The sequence below is a fragment of the Siniperca chuatsi genome, linkage group LG10, assembly GCF_020085105.1.
Source record: "Siniperca chuatsi isolate FFG_IHB_CAS linkage group LG10, ASM2008510v1, whole genome shotgun sequence".
Lineage (NCBI taxonomy): Eukaryota > Metazoa > Chordata > Actinopteri > Centrarchiformes > Sinipercidae > Siniperca > Siniperca chuatsi.
The window spans coordinates 21,397,482-21,419,238 of NC_058051.1; the positions used below are offsets into that span (position 1 = coordinate 21,397,482).

Consider the following 21,757-nt stretch of genomic DNA (forward strand, 5'->3'; position numbering starts at 1 on the left):
AGATTAAGACATTACAGGAGTGTTGGTGGAAACACACCAGGCCTAGACTAGCTGTGAGTCAGACAGGAATGTCTTGAAGGAGCCATAAGAGCTGCATAAATAAATAAAGGTGACAGTGCAATGGGTGACACCAAGGGGGTGGGGTGTGGAGGAGTCTACAGAGGAAGCATCCCCTCCTCATCTTGCAGTTTTGACCTTGTAGGATGAAAGACAGCTAGATAGAGATAAGTCCCTATATAGAATATTTTAGTGATGAGACCATACATAGGCTATACCATACAAAATTACAAGGTCAATGGAAACGCCTCAAAATAAATGTTAAGTTCATGGTTTTAGGGCCTATAAATACCAGATGACATTGTTATTATTTCTTTCATATTCTGAGATTTTAAAACACAGCCTACCTCTTTCAGCTGGTCGAGCTCCTGCCTGACGGCCTCGTACTCGATCTCCAGGTCATCATACTGCTGTTTAAGCTGCTGCTTCTCCTCCAGCACCACCAGCCCGTACTCCGCCGCCTGGATCTTCTCGTTGGTGGTCTCACTCAGCTCCCGGGAGAGACGCTCGATCTCGGTCCGCATCCACTCCGGCCCGGCTTCTAGCAACATCACAGCGTCGGGGTAGCCCTGCTCCTCCACGGACATGGTCGGTACCGGTGACGATCAACCAACGTACGCCAGCTGATTTACGACAAGGGGGATGTTGGGGCGTCTTCAAGAGGTGTAACCTTGAAGAAGAAGCGGTTGCTCAAATTCGTCTGTATTTAAATTGCATGGTTGTTACGCTTGCGTTTCTCGTTGCCGGTCTTGTTTCTTTGGTCATGTAGATGACCCTGTTCAATGATCTCCGACGGGGGAGCTCGCCGTTATCTCTTAAAAATGCTCCATCGTTGAGATCCTGCGATTCCTTCTCCTCTCCCCCGGCTCGTCGGAGCGATAACGCCTGAGCTGGAGTACCAACTGCCGTGACAAAAAAAAGAACATTCAACTTCTGGTTTGTACTTTCAAAATAAAACTCTTGTCGACGAAAAAAGCCTTCAGGCCATGTGTGGTTGTAGGTTTATTTTACTTTGTTTTTGTACTGCACTAAGAATAAAAATACCTTTAAGGGAGAACATGTAGTGTGTGAAAAGCGATTGATATTTTCCTAAAATGTCAGAGCTCTCCAATTTAATTTTGAAGGCAAAACCTTTAACTTCCGGTACGTTCACGTTATCATCACCGGCTTAAGTATCTTTGGCTGAACTGTCGTTTGCTGAAATGAGACGCACCTACGCAACGAGCTGGGACAGCTTCTGCAGGGTGGCAGTGCTTGTCGGGAAATGTAGTACTATAGTACGTGAAGCCAACGAAAGGGGTCTGTCGACGCCAGGAACTGAACTCATTTCCCATTAGGCTTTGTTTATTTGCTTATGTGGAGCACGGAAATCTGTCTGAGCCGTTTGTTGTATGGATGTATAAAGAGCTCTCTGCTGCCATCTGTCGGAAAGGTTCATGAATTAGCTAATTTCAGGTAAATGCACTGCATATTCACATATAAGTTACCGGTATTCACATATTTTGTCATTGGAGCCACATATGAAAGGGTCTCATTTACACTAAAATCAGTCAGTCTTATATTTTTAAAACGTTATTCATGAAGGGCTCAGAGAATCCACTGGTTCATACACCTTTCACTGTCTTCCCATTTCCATTATAATTATATTACTTTACATGAAATTAAGTAATTTTCAGAAGTAAATATTCATATTTAGTCATGTGTTCTTAAATGTATGCGTTTGTGAATTATATTATTGTATTATATATTTTTTTATGTATAGATATGCAGTGTGCCCTACCTGATCCTCTATGTCTTATAGACCTTTTCGAAAGCAGACAATTTGACATGTCATTGCACAGGTGAAATTAACATTAATTAACATTGATTGTGGCTGCATTCCATTTTGGTGTGTAGGTTTCAGGGCCCTGTTATTGTGCATGCTGGCTCATTGGTTTTGCTTACTGGGACACTTAAATGGAACAGAGCCATCATTAATGTTATCAGTAACACCTGTGCTTTTCCTACTATGGCAAGCCAAAATGTCTGCGTAGAATTCTGACGAACTTGTGCTTTACTTTAAACTTGTAGGCCTACTTTAAAATGGAAATTCTTGTATTTCCATTTTATGCTGCTTTATACTTCAACTACACTACATCTCAGATGGAAATATAAACTTTTTACTACATTTATTTCACAACTAGAGTTACTAATTACTTTGCAGATTAAAATTTCATATACAAAACCTATGATGAATTTATACAATATGATGCATTGCTAAAGATAAAACTACCTAACAGTATTTAAAGTAGAATAGCTCCACCTCGACCAGCTAAATCATCAAAATGCAACTAGCACATTAATGCATTCATGCATGTATTAACAATCCAGTACGATATGTAATATAATGCTCACAGGGGCCATCAATACTTCTTACTGCTTAGTGAGCTTTAGGATTATGGACCTACAGCTGAAATAAAACTATTGTGTTTACAGTTACAGATGAGAGTGTACTCTCCTTACAGATCAGCATCACATGCCTGTTTGTCAGGATCACAAGACACAATTCGTGCAAAGATACTTGTTTTGTCCCTTGTTACTGTGAACACTGATTTCATATAGTTGGAACAGTGTCTTTCTCAGATTTCTTTTTTCTCTTGGCTCTGCACTCAACTGTATTTGTCACAGTAAGACTGGTGAGATATGCCTGAAAATCACAGTCATGCCTGTGACTTTCTTTGGGCCTTATCTCACCCTATATACAGTACATGTCATGCATAGCTCACTAGTTTTGTCCCTGTTACTCTCTGTTACACTCATCATGTTGCTGATGTTGCAGCCAAAGTGAGCTGTGCAGTTGGTGGTTTTAGATGAGAGACAATATGTAACTTTAAGGAAAATTATTGGACAAATTATATAAATGTATTTGAATCATTTTCTGGATCTGTACAGAACAATCAAAGACCTTCAGAGATGTGCGTATTTATACTAAATATTACTCATAAGTTGTAAGATGCATAATCAAAATTTAATAAAAGTTGATTACATCAACTCAAACTAGATAATAGGATTTATGATATACTGTATGATTTAATGAAAACACACAGTATATTTATAGTGAATATTTATACTATGATGCTATACAACCATGAATAAAAAAGCAGTATGAAGTAAGGATAAACGTGCAAGAATCCACACATTTAGGTGCCATTGATACAAGATGAAACAAGCTGAGATCTCTGACATCAAAAATATGTATTGAAAAAGGTATGGGAATAGATTGTTCTGCTCACAATCAGAATCTGAATTTAGGTATAGATATAAATAAATCCAGAAAGGGTTTCTGTCAGTTTTTACTATAACATGGACAGCAGCATTTTAGGCATGCATTGGGATTATGGGCTTTGAAGTCTCTCCAAATGCTGTACATCGTAGTCTGATCTATCCTCAGTAACCTAAATGTAACCAGCTTTAGCAAGGTGCGAGGTAAGCCAATCAGATTTGATCTACTTGCTAAGTCATTAAGGTCCCATCATTTGTAGCAGCAAGTGTGTTGATTTCATAAATTCTCTGATCTCTCTCATGACAAAAATTCAAAATCTATTTGTACTTAATCACAACAATAGATGTGCATATCATTATACAGAATACAGTATATTGTAGATTATATATTGTATATCATAACAGTCTAGCAGAAGGCAATAGTGATGTGGCTATAGTATGAGTTTTTGTTGATGAGTGGGTGATCTATTTTACACCTGCACAGTAATAAGATTAGTAGTCTAAACCAGTCAGGAATAGCTCTACACTCCCCCCAGAGCCGCAGAGAGGAGGAACCTGTGCATGGAGGTAATCACAAAGGACACAATCTCTGCTACTTTTCAACACATTCTTGAGGTAAATATATTCATGTACTTGATCTGTCATCCTGGTGAGATAGATGGCTTTCCACAAAGGAGCATACAGGATCCTGTGGGTACTTGTGCTGCCCCACCCCGCTACACAGGGATAATCTGAGACAAATCAAATCACGTAAGGCCACAGGATTGACTTTCCACAGAGCTGGAGAGGGAAAGACGACGTCAGAGCTGTGGAGGTTAATGTCAGAAATGTTGGCAACTGCGGCTGTGAACCATTTGTTTTCTCAGATGGTGGTTACAAGCATCTTGTCTCACTTAATACAGGTAAATCAGTTTTTTTTTAAAAATTAAATTGACTTTATTTTGTTGTGTGTATTGTTAGATTGGTTGCATTTCTTTCCTTGTTAGCTAATTCAAAGTTGATTATTTTGCACATTGGTCTTGAAGAGTGATAATGAATTTTGTACTGTAAAGAGCTACTGAGGTAAAACTACCAGTTAAGAATAGCAGCTTGCCAATCTTTTAAAATGGATCATGTCTCCTTTACATTTGACTGAATATGATTTATGATGTAGATCTTTGATCAAAATGTGCATTTGTAAGTGGTTCTCTCTATCTTGCCCTGTCATGTCTAAAAACATATCGATCATTCAGTCTGAAATGGAGACTTTTACAGTCCAAAATGATAAAAATCAAGAGCACCTGTTATTTATGGGGTGCCTTTTCCAGATTCTGTTAGGAAACTGGTTATAGTACTGTAAGTATTGTTACAGAATGCATATGATAAAGTGTATAATATAGTGTAACAAGTTAGATATATGTGTGTGCAGGCTCTGCTATGACTGTGGATGCCAGCGTGAGTGGCTTCATATGGCACTCCATGCAAAGACAAGAGGTGGATCTCTGATGGAATACAGTAAGTAAGGATAGTAGTTGGTAATCAACAAAATGTATCTGTTAATGACTAAAGGTCAATTAGGTGGTCAGCTACAACTATATTTTACAGGTTTTTACTTCACCAAAATGCTACATTAAAATGCATTTCAAATGTGCCAGATGAGTGGCTATTTTTACTGTAATGTTCTGATGACAGACTTGCAATGCCAGACAAGGATTAGACACCTCTAAGTGAACACTCACCACTGATGATCTTAATTATTTACAGTAGGTGTAATAGAATAACCTACATTTGGTGGAGTCTCTGTGCCGCACTATGGTTTCTACAGATATGAAAATGTCTCACAGGGTTTTAATAGTATTTTACTGGTTTGCTCTGCTGAGAAAACACTAACGTTTATAGATTTGACATAATTTACATTTAAGAACAAATTAAATACAAAAAACAGGTCAATTATATCACTTACAATTTTAGATTAGAGACTTTTTGTATAATATCAGATTTTTCTTCTTTTCTTTCCCTCTACTCCAGTCAGAGCCCCCAGGGCGAAGTACACAATAGTAGGAGAAGCTATACGTTATGTCATCCCTGGACATATGCAATGCTCAATAGGCTGTGGAGGTAAAGCCTGCAAGTATGACAACCCAAGTTACTGGAGTGATGACCAACAGGCCATAAAAGGCCTCTACTCATCCTGGTACACATGCTTGTTCTATCTTAGTAGTTGTGATAGTACAACAAAACAGAACATGTTTCCAAATGATCTATTTCAGTCAAATGTTTTTATATTTTCTCTTAAGCCTTGTTAGTTGGACTGAGAAGGGTATGGATTCCTATGCAATATACACCCCACTAAGTTTTTTTTCTCTTGTTTTAGGGTTACTGATCATCTTCTTGCTATGTCCAGACCCTCAACAGAAATCATTGAGAAGTATAACATCATTGATCAATTTAGAAGGTATACCCAAATTTGTTTCAAGGTCTTTCTGCAGCTTCCTGACTAAGAACACACTGCATCTGAGGAGATGAGAATAATGAAGTGTTCATGTCTCTGTTTGTGCGTGTGTGTTTGTGTCAAGGAATGGTATTAAAACAGTGATCAACCTACAGATACCCGGTGAACATGCCAGCTGCGGAAACCCTCTGGAGCCAGAGAGTGGCTTTTCATACCGCCCAGAGGTCTTCATGGAAAACAATAGTAAGTGCTTTATACAATTATTCTTGATAAATCTGTATTGTTACTCAGGTTTAACTGAAAACATCTTACCATTTCAGTTTATTTCTACAATTTTGGCTGGAGTGACTATGGAGTGGCCAACCTCACCACTGTGCTGGACATGGTGAAGGTCATGGCCTTCGCACTGCAGGAGGGAAAGATAGCAGTCCACTGTCACGCTGGTCTCGGCAGAACAGGTAGATTTGTAAGGAATGTTGTATAAGGTGTTTTGACTTTTCCGGACAGTCTGATCTTTCATTTGCACAATCTGACATAAAATTAAGGGTTTCCCCTTTTTTCCCTCCAGGTGTGTTGATAGCAAGTTTCTTGGCCTACGCTACCAGGATGACTGCCAACCAGGCTATTTTATATGTACGCGCTAAACGCCCCAATTCCATCCAGACCCGTGGTCAGCTGCGTTGTGTCAGACAGTTTGCCCAGTTCCTTGCCCCATTGAGGAGTGTTTTTTCCTGTGCCGAGCCTCGATACAACCCAGTCACCCTGTTCCAGTACCTGAATCGCCAGAGACACATACTACATGGCAATGAGAGGAAGGAGCTAAGGCACCTGCCAAAGATTGTCCAGCTAGTGTCTCGGCTATTGTTGGACATTGCAGAGAACCGACAGGTGATAGAGGAAGATATTCTGGAGGCCCCTGATATTCATGATATAGAGATGACTCTCAGCATCATTGAGAAGATGGGCCCTGAGTCATTTGCAAAGGAGCCCCGTTTACCAGGTATGCCCACCTTACCGAGACATTTCAATGAGCCAGCCATCTTCTACCATCGCAAAAGTCTGAGCTACAGTGAGTCTGATTTGAGACGACTGGGCTCACAGCTCAACCTCCTCACACAACCTCTTGGCTCCTTGTCACATAGTAATGTTGAAATGTCCATTTCCTCACCCGTGGCCTCTGCACACAATGCAACCCATTGTCAACGGTGGAATAGCAACACATCTGACATCTCATACATCTCAACAGGCTCACTCTGGCAAATCAAGAATGTAGAAAACCAAAAAGATAGATCGATTCTGCTGAAGAAGGTGAAGCGGAAAACTATCCAACGTAGTGAGTCTGTGGGACACAATCAATCTACCAAAAAGGGTAGCATGTTGTCCAGGTGGAAGGCAGAGCAGAGGGAAGAGTTAGAAATGAATGGGATGTCTTACAGTAGAGAAGAGGACCTATCAGAGAAGTCAGAGGTGCCCTTCATCACCCTGCAGTCAGAGTTGTCCCTGGATGCCAGGAGGTTGCTAGTGGCACAAGCTCTGGCAGTGGACCTTTTTCTTGATGGGGAAGAAGAGCACAAGAGCAAGGTCTTGGCCTGGCAGGTAACTGACCCATACCAGTGTGGTGGTATTTGTAGAAATGGAGAGCATGCGTGTAGAAATGCATCAAAAATTATGTAAATGCTTGAATTTGTCCATCACAAGGGCTGACATTATGCTAAAATGTCAGTTATGTCAGTTGTTAGCTGTTAATAACAGACTACAATTCACAGTCACAACAAAGGCATCATTGCATGCACCCTAGTACAAAAGTTGTAATCCTTCCCCTAAATTTGATTTTGAGTTGGCAATTAGACTTATTTATGCATGACAAACAACAAAATTACCTTTCCTAATTAGAAGTGAAGGACAACCGTCCGCCTTCCAACCCACACACATTGATCCATATAGTGACTGGTACATAACATACAAATGTCAATTATTAAATTAATTTGTGCTTGGTGACTACTGAAGGTAGTATCAGAATAGTAGAATAATTTCAATGACAAAAAATTCTACACAGAGCTGCTACAACGGAATGCTCCTCAGTCACATACAGGCAGACAGGGTCTAACATGACTGCCCAATTGTGTGCAGGCAGAACTGAACCAAGGCGGTGGCTGGGAAAGGCTGTGTATGGAGCGGGATCCATTCATCCTCACTGGGCTCATGTGGGCATGGCTGGAGCAGCTCAAAGAGCCAGTCATCTCCATCCAGGAAGCCAAAGCCCTGAACCTCAACAACACTGATGCTCAAACTGTGCTCAACATACTTGACCAGGTCAGTGCATACTCTGCACTGATTCACATTTTAAACAACAGCAATACTACAATAAATTGCCTGGACAATGAAGCTCCCAAGTTTTCATCTCTTCCCAGGCCCCTAAGGAAACATTAACATGCATACTAGATTGTATGGCTCATATGATGACGATACCAGAAGAGGTTGAAAACACATTCCTGAATCGTATTATCAAGGCTTTCACTTGGGTAAGAAAACCAATACACCTAATTATTTGGGATTAATTTCAACAGTTTAATTAATTTCCTCCTCGTCATTTTGTTTTGTTTCAATAACCTGAGAATCTTGTTTGCCTTTGAACAGATGGAAAATAACTCAGAGGATGGAACCCAAGTGTACGAGTCCATGACTACAGTCCTACGGTGTGTCCTTGAGGACATGAGATGTGTGGCCATCGAAGCAGATGAGACACCTACGTCTCCCTTCCCTTTAACATAGGTACCACCAGTCATGTATATGCGGTGCACTGCCTGTACTCCGTGTGGAGGCATGAAAGAGAAAAGAATGCTTTTGTGCCTTGTGACAACATTATTAAATATGTAATGTGGGCTTAACATAAACATTTATGGTATATAGATTATTGTCACTAATACATAACTAACACGCCTCAGTAGTGTTTCTTACCTTAGTTGTGAGTGGAGATGACATATTTAAGAACAGGTGACCAAAATCTATTTTGAATACATTATGCCTTAAGACTGGTCACATTCAACACTGACATACCTCCACTCCAAAAGCATAGTCATAGAACATTATACCCATACATGTACAGACTTTCTTTTATTTTCTTAACAAGCATGTTGTTTCCACAGTGTATCAATGCTTTTCCCATAACAGTGTTTCTCATCTGTAATAAGTGTTCTCATTTTGTTTCCTATAAACATAGAGTTACCAAAGAGCATAATGTGAGCATGTATGATGAACAGTTCATAATAAAAGCAACTGTTCCTCCTTCCAATGGGTTGTGCAAACTGCTTGTAGGCACCTTTTTGTGGAGCAGTGATGCTCAGGAGGTGAAAGAATAAGCTTTTAATACGTCTTTCCCATCTTTCCCTTCTACTGAGGCCACAATGCTGGAGTAGTCACAGGCAATGTGAGTGAATCCTCTAGAACACAGGGCACAAAGCATAAAGTAACAAGATTAGGAAATGACTGCCAAAGCAACATGAAGATACAGAGAAATTACCTGTATTTAGGCTGTTGCATTACAAGTAACTATTGATGCTAACTTGGCTGCTGTTGATACAGCAGACCCATACAAAAGCATACAGCATACAGCATACAGTACCTGGACATTGTGTGAGAGCCTCCTAGTAAGTGGTATTGGCTCTCCAGGGTCAACCCACGGTCTCTGTCATTTCTCCATGTCAACACTCGTAAGGAGAGGTCCTGCGATGCTGTCACCACGCGAAAGCTATCCTGTAAAGGTGAAGACAACACAAACTGGCCCTTTTCAGACACTTATACTTGGCTCTTTTAACACAGAGGGTATATTGTACTGTAAAAAACAAAGAATTTCAACAGGTGAAGGGATATTTGTTGAATTGCAAATGAGAAAACAGCCTACCACACATATAGAAGAGATAGGCATAGTGTGCTCTTTAAAGGTAGCAAGCAAGACTCCTTTCAGAGAGTAGACCCACAGCTCCAGGTTAGCTGCCAACACAAAGCAGTTGCTGTCCTTGGCCTCTAGAAGGATGTGTGAGGACCTGGTGTTCAGTGTCAAGGGGAAGGACTCCACCTGCTGGACTAAGATGAGAAGAGAGTCAATATTATATTATTATTATATTTTGGAAAAATCCACCTTTTAAACCCCTAACCTGCAGATTTCAGGATTCATTCTCAGATGTCGATTTGTCATATACATTTTTGGTGTACCTACTTTCACTCCACCTGCTTAACTTACATCTATTTCAATTCATATTTACCTACATTTTCCAGAATGACCTTTGACAGAACACAGACAACAGGTGTGAACTTGTTGCACTGAACTGTCGGTTAAACGTGTATGTCAAAATAGCAATAACTTCAGTAAGTGTGACAGGTTTTCTAGTTGAGAAAACTTTTGCCACTTATTGAAAACGCATCTTGTGGGTGCACTGCATACTGGTCTATTGAGGCTGCTGTTAGTGGGGAAACTGGTATTTCTTTTCTGTTTTTCAGTGTTGACCATCACTGTGTAATACTGAGTCTAGAGACAAGCCCTTGCTCTTGGATCTCTAAGAGAGACATTTTTCTTATATTATTATTAATTTCATTGTAGTTGTATTACAAATGTCTTGAAGCGTTGGCATGCCAGTCATCCACGGGAATAAGCAAAATACACAATGACAAATGCATCCAATTTAGCAGTATCTGAACCAGCAGCTTAACAATATCTGCAGTTAATAGTGGATTTTCCTAGAATGATTCACCAACTGACTGCAATTTTCTAATAGCTAACATAAGATTCAGTATCACATTAAAGCATATTAAAGTCAATCTGCACACATCTCAGTCCTCACCCTGAATCTCGGACTTGTACTTAGTCTTTTTAATGTTGACATCGAAGACAGAGAGGGCTTTGTTGTTTGGGTGCTCGTTGTGGTGGATGGCGGCCAGTCTGGCAGGCTGGGTGGGTATGAAGACAGCAGCCTGGCACCCAGTGACTGGCACAGACTGGCACAGAGGATCTTCATTCTCAGACGGAGAGGTCAAACTCTCAGTGTAAATCACCTGGCAACAAACCAAACAACAGAAATCTAGAAAATTTTGATTAATGTTTCATTGTTCTCATCTATGAACAACTATTTTCCCACTGTGTCATCTGCACAGAGGTAATGTGGTAAAAGAAAACACATGAGAACAGACCAGAGCAGGAAACGCAAACATAAAGTCAGGCTGTTAAAGACAACAAGAAATACCTTTGGACTTAAGTCATCATTGTCCTTGGTTCCAGCCGTGATCCATTTCTTGTCTGGTGAAACAAGGAGTATGTTGACTTTAAAGGTGTCACACACCATTACACTGGACTTTTTTGTCAAAGCTGAATCAGCTAGTGTACACACAGATCCCTGACTGGTTCCAACCTAGAAGATGATTTAATGGGAAGCACGTGTTACTTTAATAGAAAAAGAGCGATATTATTTTCAGATTTACAACCACAGAAATTCTGAGCTTACTTACAGTCAGAAACCAATTGTTGTTGACATTGTACTGTAGTAACGTACAGTGTGGAGATGCAGTAGAAAAGGAGGCCACCTCCTGGCCAGTCTGACCACACCAGGTCTTTATGAGGCCTGTGGAGTCTGCTGTGACCACAACTTCATGCTGTTCATCACTTACAATCCCTGTCAAAGGACTCTGCACAGGACTGCACCACAGGAGTTCACCCTGAGAGAAAAAAGGTGCAACTTTAGATAAATGCCTTGGTGAGGCCGTTTATTCCAGTAGCTTGCAGCTTTTAACCAAGGAGAAAATCTGCACATGATTGCAGTTCATATCACTGGTTTAGTGTAGATAAAAGGTCTGAATGCAGCACTGTCACTTTCACTTCTGGGTTTACTTTGTGGCATCTCAGATCTCAGAAATAAACTTTTATTATTATTGTCACGATGTATTGTGGAAATGTAAGTTTTAGATATGGACTAATAAGGACCCACAGCATGTGATACTTAACACTTAATGTTAAGTTTTACATGTTTGCTGAGGCATTGTCTGCAAATACTGTATGAGTCATACAATCAATTTAAGACAGATGAAAAGAAAAACTAGATCTAAAACTTGAATATACAGAAAGATAAATATTTAATCAGATTGTGTGCCTCCAAACAAGACAACATTTTCTATTGGTACAAATACGTTTAACATTATTATACTGAGAATGCAGGATGATATGATGAAGGTGTTGCACTGACATTTTGGATGTTCCATGCTCGGACTGTACCATCAGTAGAGGCGCTGTAGACTGTGACACTGCTGTTCCAGAGGTCGGGACACTGAGCTGAATTCCCCTGCAGGTACACCAACCCTACCACCCTGCCTGATGCACAGCATGTCAGACATAACGTTAAACAATGAGATGATGGACGTGATGAAGCCATGCAAAGGAGATTCCAGACAGAGACAGTATACCTGTGTGTCCTCTGAGGCTTTTGCAGGTATAACCTCCTGACCGGCCTTTCGTCATCTTCATCTCTATGTGGCAACGTCGCAGGAAGTATCTCTTCCATGAGCGATTCACATGTTCACTCCCCAAGACTGCAAAGTTACAGAAACCCCAGCGCTGCAGACACAGCCTCCTGAGGGGACCACACGAATCGCTTATATATGTTTTGATTTGAAATATTATTCATTCAGTGCATCATCTACTTTATGTATTTGACGTTGGACAAGACAGAAATTAAAGTAACGTACAAACAAAACTCACCTCCATAGCCATGGAGTCTCTGCAGCTTCATACCAATCCTAAAAATATATCATTGTAATCAGACAAAAGTCAGACACTTTTGGAATTATAATAGGCTCGCTCTTGTTGCACATTAACGTTAGCTACTTCCGCAAGTTGGACACTCCTTAACTTACCTTAGACACACTTGAGGCACTGATTAAATCTTCCTCGGTCAGGAATGTAAAAATATGAATAAGGCAATCACCGATCAAGTGCGGGTGATGAAGGTCCATACTTACGCCAATAATATCACACTCCACTACTATCTTCCTACTGTAACGTTACGTCAAAAGCGGCAGCAGTTCCAAGTTTGGGCAAGCTACGGAAAGAATACAGGGACAAGTGGGGATGGTTTGTTTGGCTTTTGGCCTGCAGAGGCTTCACTGCGCCACCAGATGTCGCCATTATAAAAGGTAGGTGATCCAGAGCAATGTCCAGGACAGAGGCGCACTGCAGGTAGCGCGCAACAGATGCAATATAAAACCGATGGTTGAATTCTACTTTTGAATATGGAAAAAAAAACAACTAAATAAACGCATGTATTAAATCTCATTAATGTGTTATTTAACCTGTTACCTGATCGAGTGGAGAGAGTATCATTCAGACTGAGTCTATTTTGAGGAAATAATTCATGTACTTTCAGAAAAATGATTGCATCTTACTTGTCTTAATATTGTTTATCTGCAGCTTTTCGTGATGCTTTTCTCTGGCGAGTGTGGGAAAAAAATGATTGAAGCAAAACAGGAAACATCTGCGTAAAAATAAGCTTATGGCCACATTGTGTTGAGCCCCGACCCACTTAATAACCAAATAAAAAGCCATCCCAATCAGTCAAGGTGAATTCACAGCAGAGGAGTGTGTGTGTGTGTGTGTGTGTGTGTGTGTGAGATTCAGCCCTGGCGGGATTCTTCAGCAGGGCCCCATGTCTCCTGTGAACACGCCCCAGATAGATGAGCCAGATATATAGCCAAGACCTGCGGGTAGCAGAGGAACTGTGAGAAAGACATAATCTCACTTGCTCACTACAAGGGTTACCTGTGACACCCTCGCAATGACAAGCGGGTCCAGCGAAAGGGGGCCACGTACAGGGAGTTTGGATGATACCCTAACCAGCAATCTGTAGAAGTTCCCGAGCGTACTATTTTCTTTATGCTTTTCGTCATTTTGGAGTTCCTTTGGAGTTATCTGGGCTGTGATCGATCGGAGAATAAGCGAACCGAGTTATTCATCAGCTCTACAAATCGTTGCATGAAACTGAGAGCGGGGGCGCAATGAGTCGGAGAACAAGACGCTGGATTTTAAGAGTTTTACTTTGTCTAGGAATTGTTTATTTGAAAATTGGGTGAGCTGCGCTTATTTGACTTCTCATTAGTTTGTTGTAGGTTATTCTCATAAGACTTTAATAACTGACGAACGACAATGAGACTTTTATTTGTTGTTGGTGTTTCAAAAGCGCCTATTGTATCCCATATTTGCTCAAAAGCAGGTAGTAAACGAGAAATAATACATTAAGGGAAGAGCGTGAACTTATCTCAGTAAGACTCGTTTCAACTGCGTCCTTATCACTTAATGACATTTCCTTCATTGTACCTTTTAAAGGTTGGTTAAACTCATACTGGCATAATAATTAAAAGTAGGCTATCTGTAACTTTAATAAAGCCTTTAATTTACAGAATAAATCTATTGGTGCACCTTAGCCCCGATGTGTTATAGAATCTAAAGTGAAACAAATAATTTTGGTGATAATGCCAACTGTTAAAATGCAAGTATCCCAGTAAAACTGTCTATTTTAAACATGGATGTATTAAATAGGCCTATTTGGATTATGACAATCAGCTGCTATTTAATAAACCAAACAGTGGAAATGCATTTGATTTTAGAAGGTTATATAAACTCTTTAATGGTGAAAAATAAACTTAAACTAACAACCAAAAATATTAGATATATGATGTTAGAATGGAAAAAATAAATAGTTGATGGCTACTTTTTCTCAGTCATATCCATCTTCCATTCACAGTGGCTTCTCGTCGGTGGTGGCCCTAGGTGCGAGCATAATCTGTAACAAGATCCCCGGTTTGGCCCCTAGACAACGGATTATCTGCCAGAGTCGCCCCGATGCCATTATCGTCATCGGAGAGGGAGCCCAAATGGGCATCAACGAGTGTCAGTTTCAGTTCAAAAACGGGCGCTGGAACTGCTCTGCGCTTGGAGAGAGGACAGTCTTCGGAAAAGAGTTGAAAGTGGGTATGTTGCTGTCTGTTAACGTTTGTTTTCAATTTGAAGCTTTTCTCCCCCCCAGCAGTCAACACAATTTATCAATCACCTCGCACCCCGATGCGTATTTGTGCGCCTTACGCGTAAAATGCTCACAGTCTTTACCTTTGGGTCTTTTGTGATTTCCCTCAAAAATGGTCAATATTTGCAAAACGAAGTGCCGAATTTTCAAGAAGTTAAATTATGACCTGGTGCTGATAAAAAAAAATCAATTATTTGTAAAGTTATAGCATTGACATGCATCCTTTGCCATATGTTTTATAATCTAAATATAATTTAATTGCTGGTACTCTCGATCTCCAGTCAAAACCATAGTATAAGGAGCATCCCATAAGGAGCCAGTGTCATTTACATCAGGCCTAGTTTTGCTCCAGACTTTTCATTGAGTAGGGCCTTTTTTCAGAGTATGTTTAAAAGGTATCTGAAGCCAGCACTTTAACAAAGCTCTTGTGAATGTTTGCAGCCTTTCTTTTCAGCTCGGCAGAGTCTCTGGAGACACATTTTCACTGGTCTTTATCCTGTCTAGTGATGGGTGCTGTGGCTCTCACTGTGAGGATGTAGATCTTACCACGGGTATAAGTTACAGTGGGGCAAAGCCAAGAGGAAAGCAAGTCCTGAAAGTACTAAATTAGAGAAACAAATTAGTTCAAATCAATGTTCCTACTGCTGAGACAAAAGTCTCCTGTAAAAAGTAGATGAACTTCAGCGGATGCTGAAATGATGGCCGGAGTTTTGTGGCTCATATGTTGGCTATTATGAACTGATAAGGTGGATTAAAGACTGTTAGTTATCAAGGATACCAGTACCAGGAAGACCTAACAAGGTTTAATGAAGTATAATGATATTTTGTGTAACAATGCCTTTATGGCTGCAGTCAGTGTAAGGAGTCTGATAATCACAGAGGTGGATTTATAAAACCATTTAGATAAAAACCTTAAAAGAAGTTTAGTTTAGTTTTGGCCCGGGCTAGAACTATTGAAGTAAAACAAAAAATAGAAATACACAAAGGGTAGTCAGTAGCTTGGACCAGCTGTTTGAGGCCATCTTGCCTGCTGCTGTTAGAAAAAAAGGATTATCTCTTCATGCTGTTGAAGTGAAAACAGTGGTGTTTGACAATCTGTTCCTTTATGGTTTTAGCTCATCAAGAGTCTTGGTCTGTGTTTCCCAGACAGGAGTTTAAGTCTATGGCTTGGACAGCCATACCAAATAGATTGGTTTCACTGATCAGATTAGCAAAGAGGACCTATGGTTGGAATAGAATGCCATTGTTGATGCCCAGGCTGTGTGGAGCTGTGTAGCTTGCAATTGTTCTTAATGCGAAGGAAGAATGACCAGTGAACTGACATAATGCATTATGGGTAATGCAAGGTGCATCAGGTTTGGGCCATTTTAGGCCTCAACTATGTTTTCACTTGAACTTTATAGTTACACTAAGCTGTATGAGATGAGATCCATAATAAGAGGCTGGATGACTCTGCAGAGATGAAAGAGAAACAAACATGGCAGGAGAACAGTGAACTGGCACTTCTAGTTCAACTTATACAGGCTTTTGAATTCTATTCTCTTTTTAATATCTTCCACCTCTCATTACAAGGTTATGAAGAATTCATACCATCTCTTGTGGTGAACCCATGCACTCAGAACTGCAGGGGAAAAATTAACAACGGTGCAGTCAGAACTGGCTGACTGCACTGACACACCTTCTTTTTTGGCTCAGAGCCCATCGAGTCTATAAAAACGTCCACATAATTGATGCCTCAATATGAGTTTTTTTTTTTCAATGGCAAGGGCAGACATCCAAGATGTTTATCAAAAACATGGCTGCTTTACATGGTGAACCGGGGCGGCAGGAGGAAGCACAAAGAAGGTCTGATGTTTGTATTGAACAAACAGAGACAAGAGGAGTTTATTTACACATAGATGTTATAACCAGGAGTTTCCTGTTTGCATGATAATGAATCACAGATCTGGAAATTAAAACATGGTACTTGTTGATCATGTTTATGAAAATGCACCTTTATTACATTATGGGCAGTTTTCACATTGTAACAGAAGGAAAAGGTATTGCTTTGTTTGCATTATATAAGGCTTTGAATAAGATATATTATACTTTCTCCTTGTAGTGTTTTTCTCTCAGCTTTTTATTTGACTCAAAAACTTCAGGATCTGTCTATATGAATCCTGTCAGATTAACCTTTAGTTATTTGTCGATATTTCCGTGTGTGTGTAAATGATTTGTTAGCTGGACTTGGGTGAGATAACGGCAGGATGAAGATTCTGATGTCAGTGCCTTATGCGTTTACACAGAATGTGACAGTTTCTGAGCGGATCAATAACCCTTCCTTCCCGACAACCCTCTTATTCATACTGCTTTGTTGACTATACTCCTTTCAGCCTTTTGGTTCACGGGCAGGACAGTTTTCAGGTCAGGTTTCAAAACACTGCAGCCCTTGAGTGATATGTCAGTAAGACTGTGATGTAAGCACACACACTGTTAATAATTAATCTTGTTTTCCTATTTAAAAATTCTGTTATGGACTTATTGTATTTCCCTCAAATTAGAGGGGAAACACCATGACATTCTCTATTTAAAAAAATCTCACTCCATACCTGCAACATTTTATTCATCACCTTTTTTTCCCTGCTCTGCTAGGCAGTAAAGAGGCTGCGTTCACCTACGCCATCATTGCAGCAGGGGTGGCCCATGCCATCACAGCCGCCTGTACACAGGGTAACCTGAGTGACTGTAGCTGTGATAAGGAGAAGCAGGGTTTCTACAGTAAAGACCAAGGCTGGAAGTGGGGAGGCTGCTCGGCAGACATCAGCTATGGCCTGGGCTTCTCCAAAGTATTTATTGACGCTCGGGAGGTCAAACAGAATGCAAGGACACTCATGAACCTCCATAATAATGAGGTGGGACGCAAGGTAAGTGATTAGCATTAGGATTATGTCTCTTTATTCAGCACAGTGACTTTATAGATCATATAATTTGTTCCCATCTCCAAATTTAAATTCTTCCAAGGCATGGAGAGTATAAGAGAAGACTAAATGTGATGGTGAACCGAAGATCTGGGCAGTGGGGCCAAGATTGAACAAGAAGTGTAATAAAAGGCTGCTTTTAGGGGAAGAGCTGTCTAAGTGGCAGGGTTTGATTACAGCCCAGATCCCTGCACTGAAAACAGATTGACACTGTACAAAAAAGCATTGGCCCAGTCCCCCCATGCTTTGCACCATTGGGGCAGTGTACAGTTACCTTTATGAAAATCCCCACCCACTATTTCTCTAATATGATGAACCCACATCAGGTGCAATGTGCTTGTACATGCACCGCATGGGTGTTTACTGTTTGGTTACTAGGTTTGTTCATCATTGAGCAGTATGTGTCTCCCTTGCTGTATGGAAGAGTGTAGTTATATGCACTCCACCTGCATACCAATTCTAATCCACAGTTTTAATTCAGTCATTAGGCATGAGGTCCAAATTGGATCTTCATCAATTCAAAATCAGTTTGAATATACCATGCAATTGGCCATGCTTACTGTCAGACAATAATAAAATAATAAAACATTTTTATTTTAAGCAAAAGTTACAAAGGGCATTAAAATATAAAAACGGAACGAGAGACAACAATAATATGATACAGTTCAAATAAGACAAATTTAGCAGGAAAGGATGGTGTTCGTGATGTGTTGACCTGTTCATTTGATGGCTTTTCTGCACACATGGCTGCAGAACACTGCAGAGTGACAAAGAGACTCCAGTAAGTCTAGAGGTTAGAGATTGAGTGGAATAATGTGCCAAACAGCTAAAGTGAGGTAGGAGTTAGTGAAGAATAAAGAAGCAGCTTTGCCCAAGTTAACTCATATCCTCTCTCTCTCCGTCTCACTGTGCCAAAATAGCCTGATTAACACAACCAACACGTCCATCCCAACACAGGCTGAAAAGCCTCCTCACACACAGTTGTACCTAGTAGATCATTTTCTACGTGCGTTTCAGGACCATGAATTCAAATTGGCTTATTTGGACAGCTAAATTGCCTCCCAGGGAAAAGACTGTATTGTGGATTCAAACTTTGCACAGTTTTCCTTCGTTTCTCTTCTTTCTGCTAACAAATGGCTTCTCTCTTTTGATAGTTACACCCCCTCCTCCTTTATTTATGCAAATCAAAAGCAGTGACACTGAGCAGGAGCGCTGTTCACGGCTCCCTGGTCGAAGACGTCCAGACAAAGGCTGTCACAAGTGTTGGTCACAGAACAATTGATGGATTAGGGAGTTAAAGCCAAGGGTTTTATGAAGTGGTTTGCTCGGGAAAAGTTGTTTTTTCTGTTCTTGTTCACACGTCCGTATTTGGGTTTTATTGTTACAGTTTACTTGCCAAGAACACAGGGGCATAAATATCTCATCAATGGCTTTAGGAGACCATATTGCATTCAACTCCCAGCATTTTAGCAAAAGGAAATTGTAATTGACCTTGTAAAGAAAATTCCAGTTTCAGTCAATGGCACTTCTCTTTGTCATCAGTTCAGGGTTTAGCAGTAATCCTAGTCACTCGGCGCCTTGTACAGTCACTCTTGACATTTGTGTGTTGTGTGTGGTAACTACACACACAGAGCCTGAAATCTGATACATTATTTTGGCTTCAGTGTATATGGTATCACAGAGCTATGTGGTGGGGCTGTATTTAATCCTCGACCGTGGTGTATTTGTAAGTCACATTGTTATCAAGTTGCATGTTTGTCACTTGCCTTAAAGTGCAAGAGTTTAAATGTGAATTGAGATCATTTGAAATACACCAGGGTTTTAGAATATGTTGAAATTGCATGAATTGTAATTTAACCAATTCAATTCTGAAAAATACAAATATATAACACACTCATATTTCTTTGACAGATAAAACTGTGAAATCATTGTTATAATAAACTGCATGATAATTGGTTTTAATAATCTAGTTATTAATCTGTCATGATTGTAACTATCATCACTGGCTTGTTTTTACAGTTGCTTGTTATTACTACGTTACTAAGTTGTTTTTGTGTGTCTAGATCCTGGAGAAGAACATGCGACTGGAATGCAAGTGTCATGGTGTCTCAGGCTCCTGCACCACCAAAACCTGCTGGACTACACTTCCCAAGTTCCGCGAGCTCGGCTACATTCTCAAGGAGAAGTATGCCCATGCGGTGCACGTGGAACCAATCAAAGCCAGCCGCAACAAGCGCCCTAAATTCCTCAAGATTAAGAAGCCTTACTCTTACCGGAAGCCCATGGATACAGACCTGGTGTACATAGACAAGTCGCCTAACTACTGTGAGGCGGACCCTATGACGGGGAGCTTGGGGACACAGGGCAGGGTGTGTAACAAGACTATGATGCAGCACATCAGTGGCTGTGACTTGATGTGCTGTGGCCGGGGATACAACACACACCAGTACTCCCGCGTCTGGCAGTGCAACTGCAAGTTCCTGTGGTGCTGCTATGTTAAATGCAACACCTGCAGTGAGAGGACAGAGGTGTACACATGCAAATGAGAATATTTATTGGATGGTGCTTGTGTGTGTGTGTGTGTGTGTGATGTATGTATGTGAGCATGTGGGTTCATGTCTTTGTGTTTTCATGGACAAACTGGAACAGTTAAACTTTAGAAGAAGGCTGTTATTGCAGTTTTTTTCATACATAATGAGGAACTACTGTACTGTGTATACAGTAAACTGAAGATGGGGCGTCATGATTCTTTTGCACACAAAGCTCTTCACCCTACTACTTGGACTGTTGCGTTTGTTGGGGTGCAATGTTGAAACAGTGTGACTAAACACTGTTAAGGGAAAAACTGCACCCTGGCATGTGGGACTAGGTGACCACGGTGTAAGTCAGTGAAGCAAGATGTCTAGACTTTAAGCTATATGGACATGTTGTGACATTTAGGAAATGGACTTTGCCAATGCAAATGAATTAAGGTGGATGTGATTGCTGAGCAGGACACTGCTGTAGTTCTCACTCTGTGCACAGATGAAATGACACAGCCATTTGGAATATTTAACATACTGTATTTAGAGAATGAAAATAATTAATATTAATTTATTCTATTCTAAAAACTACTGATTTTGTCCATTATGGATCAAAAATAACAAAATGTTGGGAGGTTTTAGTTTATTAAAGCGATCAAAACGTGTCCACGGTTAACACACTGGATTTGAATCTGCCTGGAATAATGTGTCATGTTTTAGAATAATGTTGTTCCAGATGAAACTGCTGTAGGCTCCTCACCTTGACCTTCTAACTCTCTCATGAGTTTGTCTTCCCTCTGTTTGCTGCTAGTCTAGAGAATCCCACTTGTTGAGGTAGAAGGCTATACGCTACAGACTGTCTTCGATGGCATTGCTTACTTCAAGCCGATTTAGCTTAACAGAACTTATTCACTGATCAAAAACAGGCACATTTTCCACTTTTGGTAAATATTGGTTAATAGAGTATATTTTGTAAAAGCCTATTTTTATATGAATGTCTTATTTATATCTTTTGCATATTCATTGTCAAGTCCCTGACTCCTGTTTTTAAATCCTTGTGAAAAAAAGCTGATATATGTAAGTTGGCCCCTGCTGTCACTGCCATAGTTGTATATTGTAAGTGATAGAAACTGTTTATATGTGTTTGTGTTCAAACGTCTGTGTTTACTGCATTTCATGACTACTACTGATGGAATACAGGAACAGAATAACACTAACAAGACATGATTCCCATTATTGCTTCCTCATACATCAAGTCTCACTCTGATCATGACAAAAGAACAAATGGGAATGCTGTGTCATAAAGAGAAAACCCTATAGAGAAGTTTTGCAATTGCTTTGCAAGGATAAAATATACTTGAACAGTTGTAACTTGCTGTAAATGACATTTTCTTGCCATAAACCAGCACAGCAGTGGTGTTGTTGAACTTTTCCGACATAAATTACCTTAATTGTTCATTATATAAGAAT

The 21,757-nt window shown here is 40.2% G+C and overlaps 4 protein-coding genes across 12 annotated transcripts in view; 2 read left to right on the plus strand and 2 right to left on the minus strand.

Moving 5' to 3' along the window:
* Positions 1-953, minus strand: part of LOC122883396 (protein bicaudal D homolog 2-like) — a 44,426-nt gene extending 43,473 nt beyond the window's left edge. For 2 of the 4 annotated variants that reach the window (XR_006379615.1, XM_044212014.1), the window contains exon 1: positions 405-935. Coding sequence is in view for 3 of the 4 variants with exons in the window: in XM_044212014.1 (XP_044067949.1) it covers positions 405-644 (240 nt within the window). In the remaining variant the exon portion in view is untranslated. Of the gene's footprint in view, positions 1-404 lie in introns of all 4 variants that reach the window. The other 2 variants (XM_044212016.1, XM_044212015.1) reach the window with 2 other exon arrangements.
* A 154-nt stretch (positions 954-1,107) lies between these two features.
* ptpdc1b (protein tyrosine phosphatase domain containing 1b) lies at positions 1,108-9,041 on the plus strand. Of its 6 annotated transcripts, none has more exons than XM_044212020.1 (12): positions 1,108-1,512; positions 3,803-3,885; positions 3,977-4,220; positions 4,727-4,812; positions 5,326-5,491; positions 5,672-5,752; positions 5,874-5,992; positions 6,070-6,207; positions 6,318-7,345; positions 7,880-8,062; positions 8,161-8,271; positions 8,387-9,041. In XM_044212020.1, exons 4-12 carry the CDS (start codon positions 4,767-4,769, stop codon positions 8,519-8,521), a joined length of 2,007 nt encoding a protein of 668 aa, XP_044067955.1. In that variant the 5' UTR covers positions 1,108-1,512; positions 3,803-3,885; positions 3,977-4,220; positions 4,727-4,766; the 3' UTR covers positions 8,522-9,041. The 6 variants fall into 6 exon arrangements, with proteins under 6 accessions (XP_044067955.1, XP_044067956.1, XP_044067954.1 ...); XM_044212021.1 differs by having other exon boundaries at positions 3,855-3,885; XM_044212019.1 differs by having other exon boundaries at positions 1,108-3,885.
* On the minus strand, positions 8,847-12,839 carry fbxw12 (F-box and WD repeat domain containing 12). The gene is made up of 10 exons (XM_044212023.1): positions 12,647-12,839; positions 12,492-12,529; positions 12,197-12,363; positions 11,980-12,104; positions 11,249-11,455; positions 10,987-11,151; positions 10,588-10,798; positions 9,651-9,832; positions 9,372-9,502; positions 8,847-9,189 (listed from the first exon to the last, which is right to left on the minus strand). Exons 1-10 carry the CDS (start codon positions 12,743-12,745, stop codon positions 9,090-9,092), a joined length of 1,425 nt encoding a protein of 474 aa, XP_044067958.1. The 5' UTR covers positions 12,746-12,839; the 3' UTR covers positions 8,847-9,089.
* Positions 12,840-13,479: 640 nt separating this feature from the next.
* Positions 13,480-21,507, plus strand: LOC122883413 (protein Wnt-7a). Its single transcript, XM_044212051.1, has 4 exons — positions 13,480-13,854; positions 14,530-14,756; positions 17,440-17,711; positions 19,829-21,507. Exons 1-4 carry the CDS (start codon positions 13,784-13,786, stop codon positions 20,309-20,311), a joined length of 1,053 nt encoding a protein of 350 aa, XP_044067986.1. The 5' UTR covers positions 13,480-13,783; the 3' UTR covers positions 20,312-21,507.
* The last annotated feature ends 250 nt before the right edge of the window (positions 21,508-21,757 follow it).

Excerpts from the sequence above, each read along its gene's own strand:
- ptpdc1b (XM_044212017.1), top strand. The coding sequence starts at position 4,767 with ATGGCACTCCATGCAAAGACAAGAGGTGGATCTCTGATGGAATACA. Across the intron at positions 6,208-6,317 it reads CGCTGGTCTCGGCAGAACAG|GTGTGTTGATAGCAAGTTTC; the intron begins GTAGATTTGTAA and ends TTTTCCCTCCAG. Across the intron at positions 8,272-8,386 it reads TTATCAAGGCTTTCACTTGG|ATGGAAAATAACTCAGAGGA; the intron begins GTAAGAAAACCA and ends GCCTTTGAACAG.
- fbxw12 (XM_044212023.1), bottom strand. The coding sequence starts at position 12,745 with ATGGACCTTCATCACCCGCACTTGATCGGTGATTGCCTTATTCATATT. Across the intron at positions 12,530-12,646 it reads GTGCCTCAAGTGTGTCTAAG|GATTGGTATGAAGCTGCAGA; the intron begins GTAAGTTAAGGA and ends ATATATTTTTAG. Across the intron at positions 9,833-10,587 it reads GTACAAGTCCGAGATTCAGG|TCCAGCAGGTGGAGTCCTTC; the intron begins GTGAGGACTGAG and ends TTCTCATCTTAG.
- LOC122883413 (XM_044212051.1), top strand. The coding sequence starts at position 13,784 with ATGAGTCGGAGAACAAGACGCTGGATTTTAAGAGTTTTACTTTGTCTA. Across the intron at positions 14,757-17,439 it reads CGGAAAAGAGTTGAAAGTGG|GCAGTAAAGAGGCTGCGTTC; the intron begins GTATGTTGCTGT and ends CTGCTCTGCTAG. Across the intron at positions 17,712-19,828 it reads ATAATGAGGTGGGACGCAAG|ATCCTGGAGAAGAACATGCG; the intron begins GTAAGTGATTAG and ends TTGTGTGTCTAG.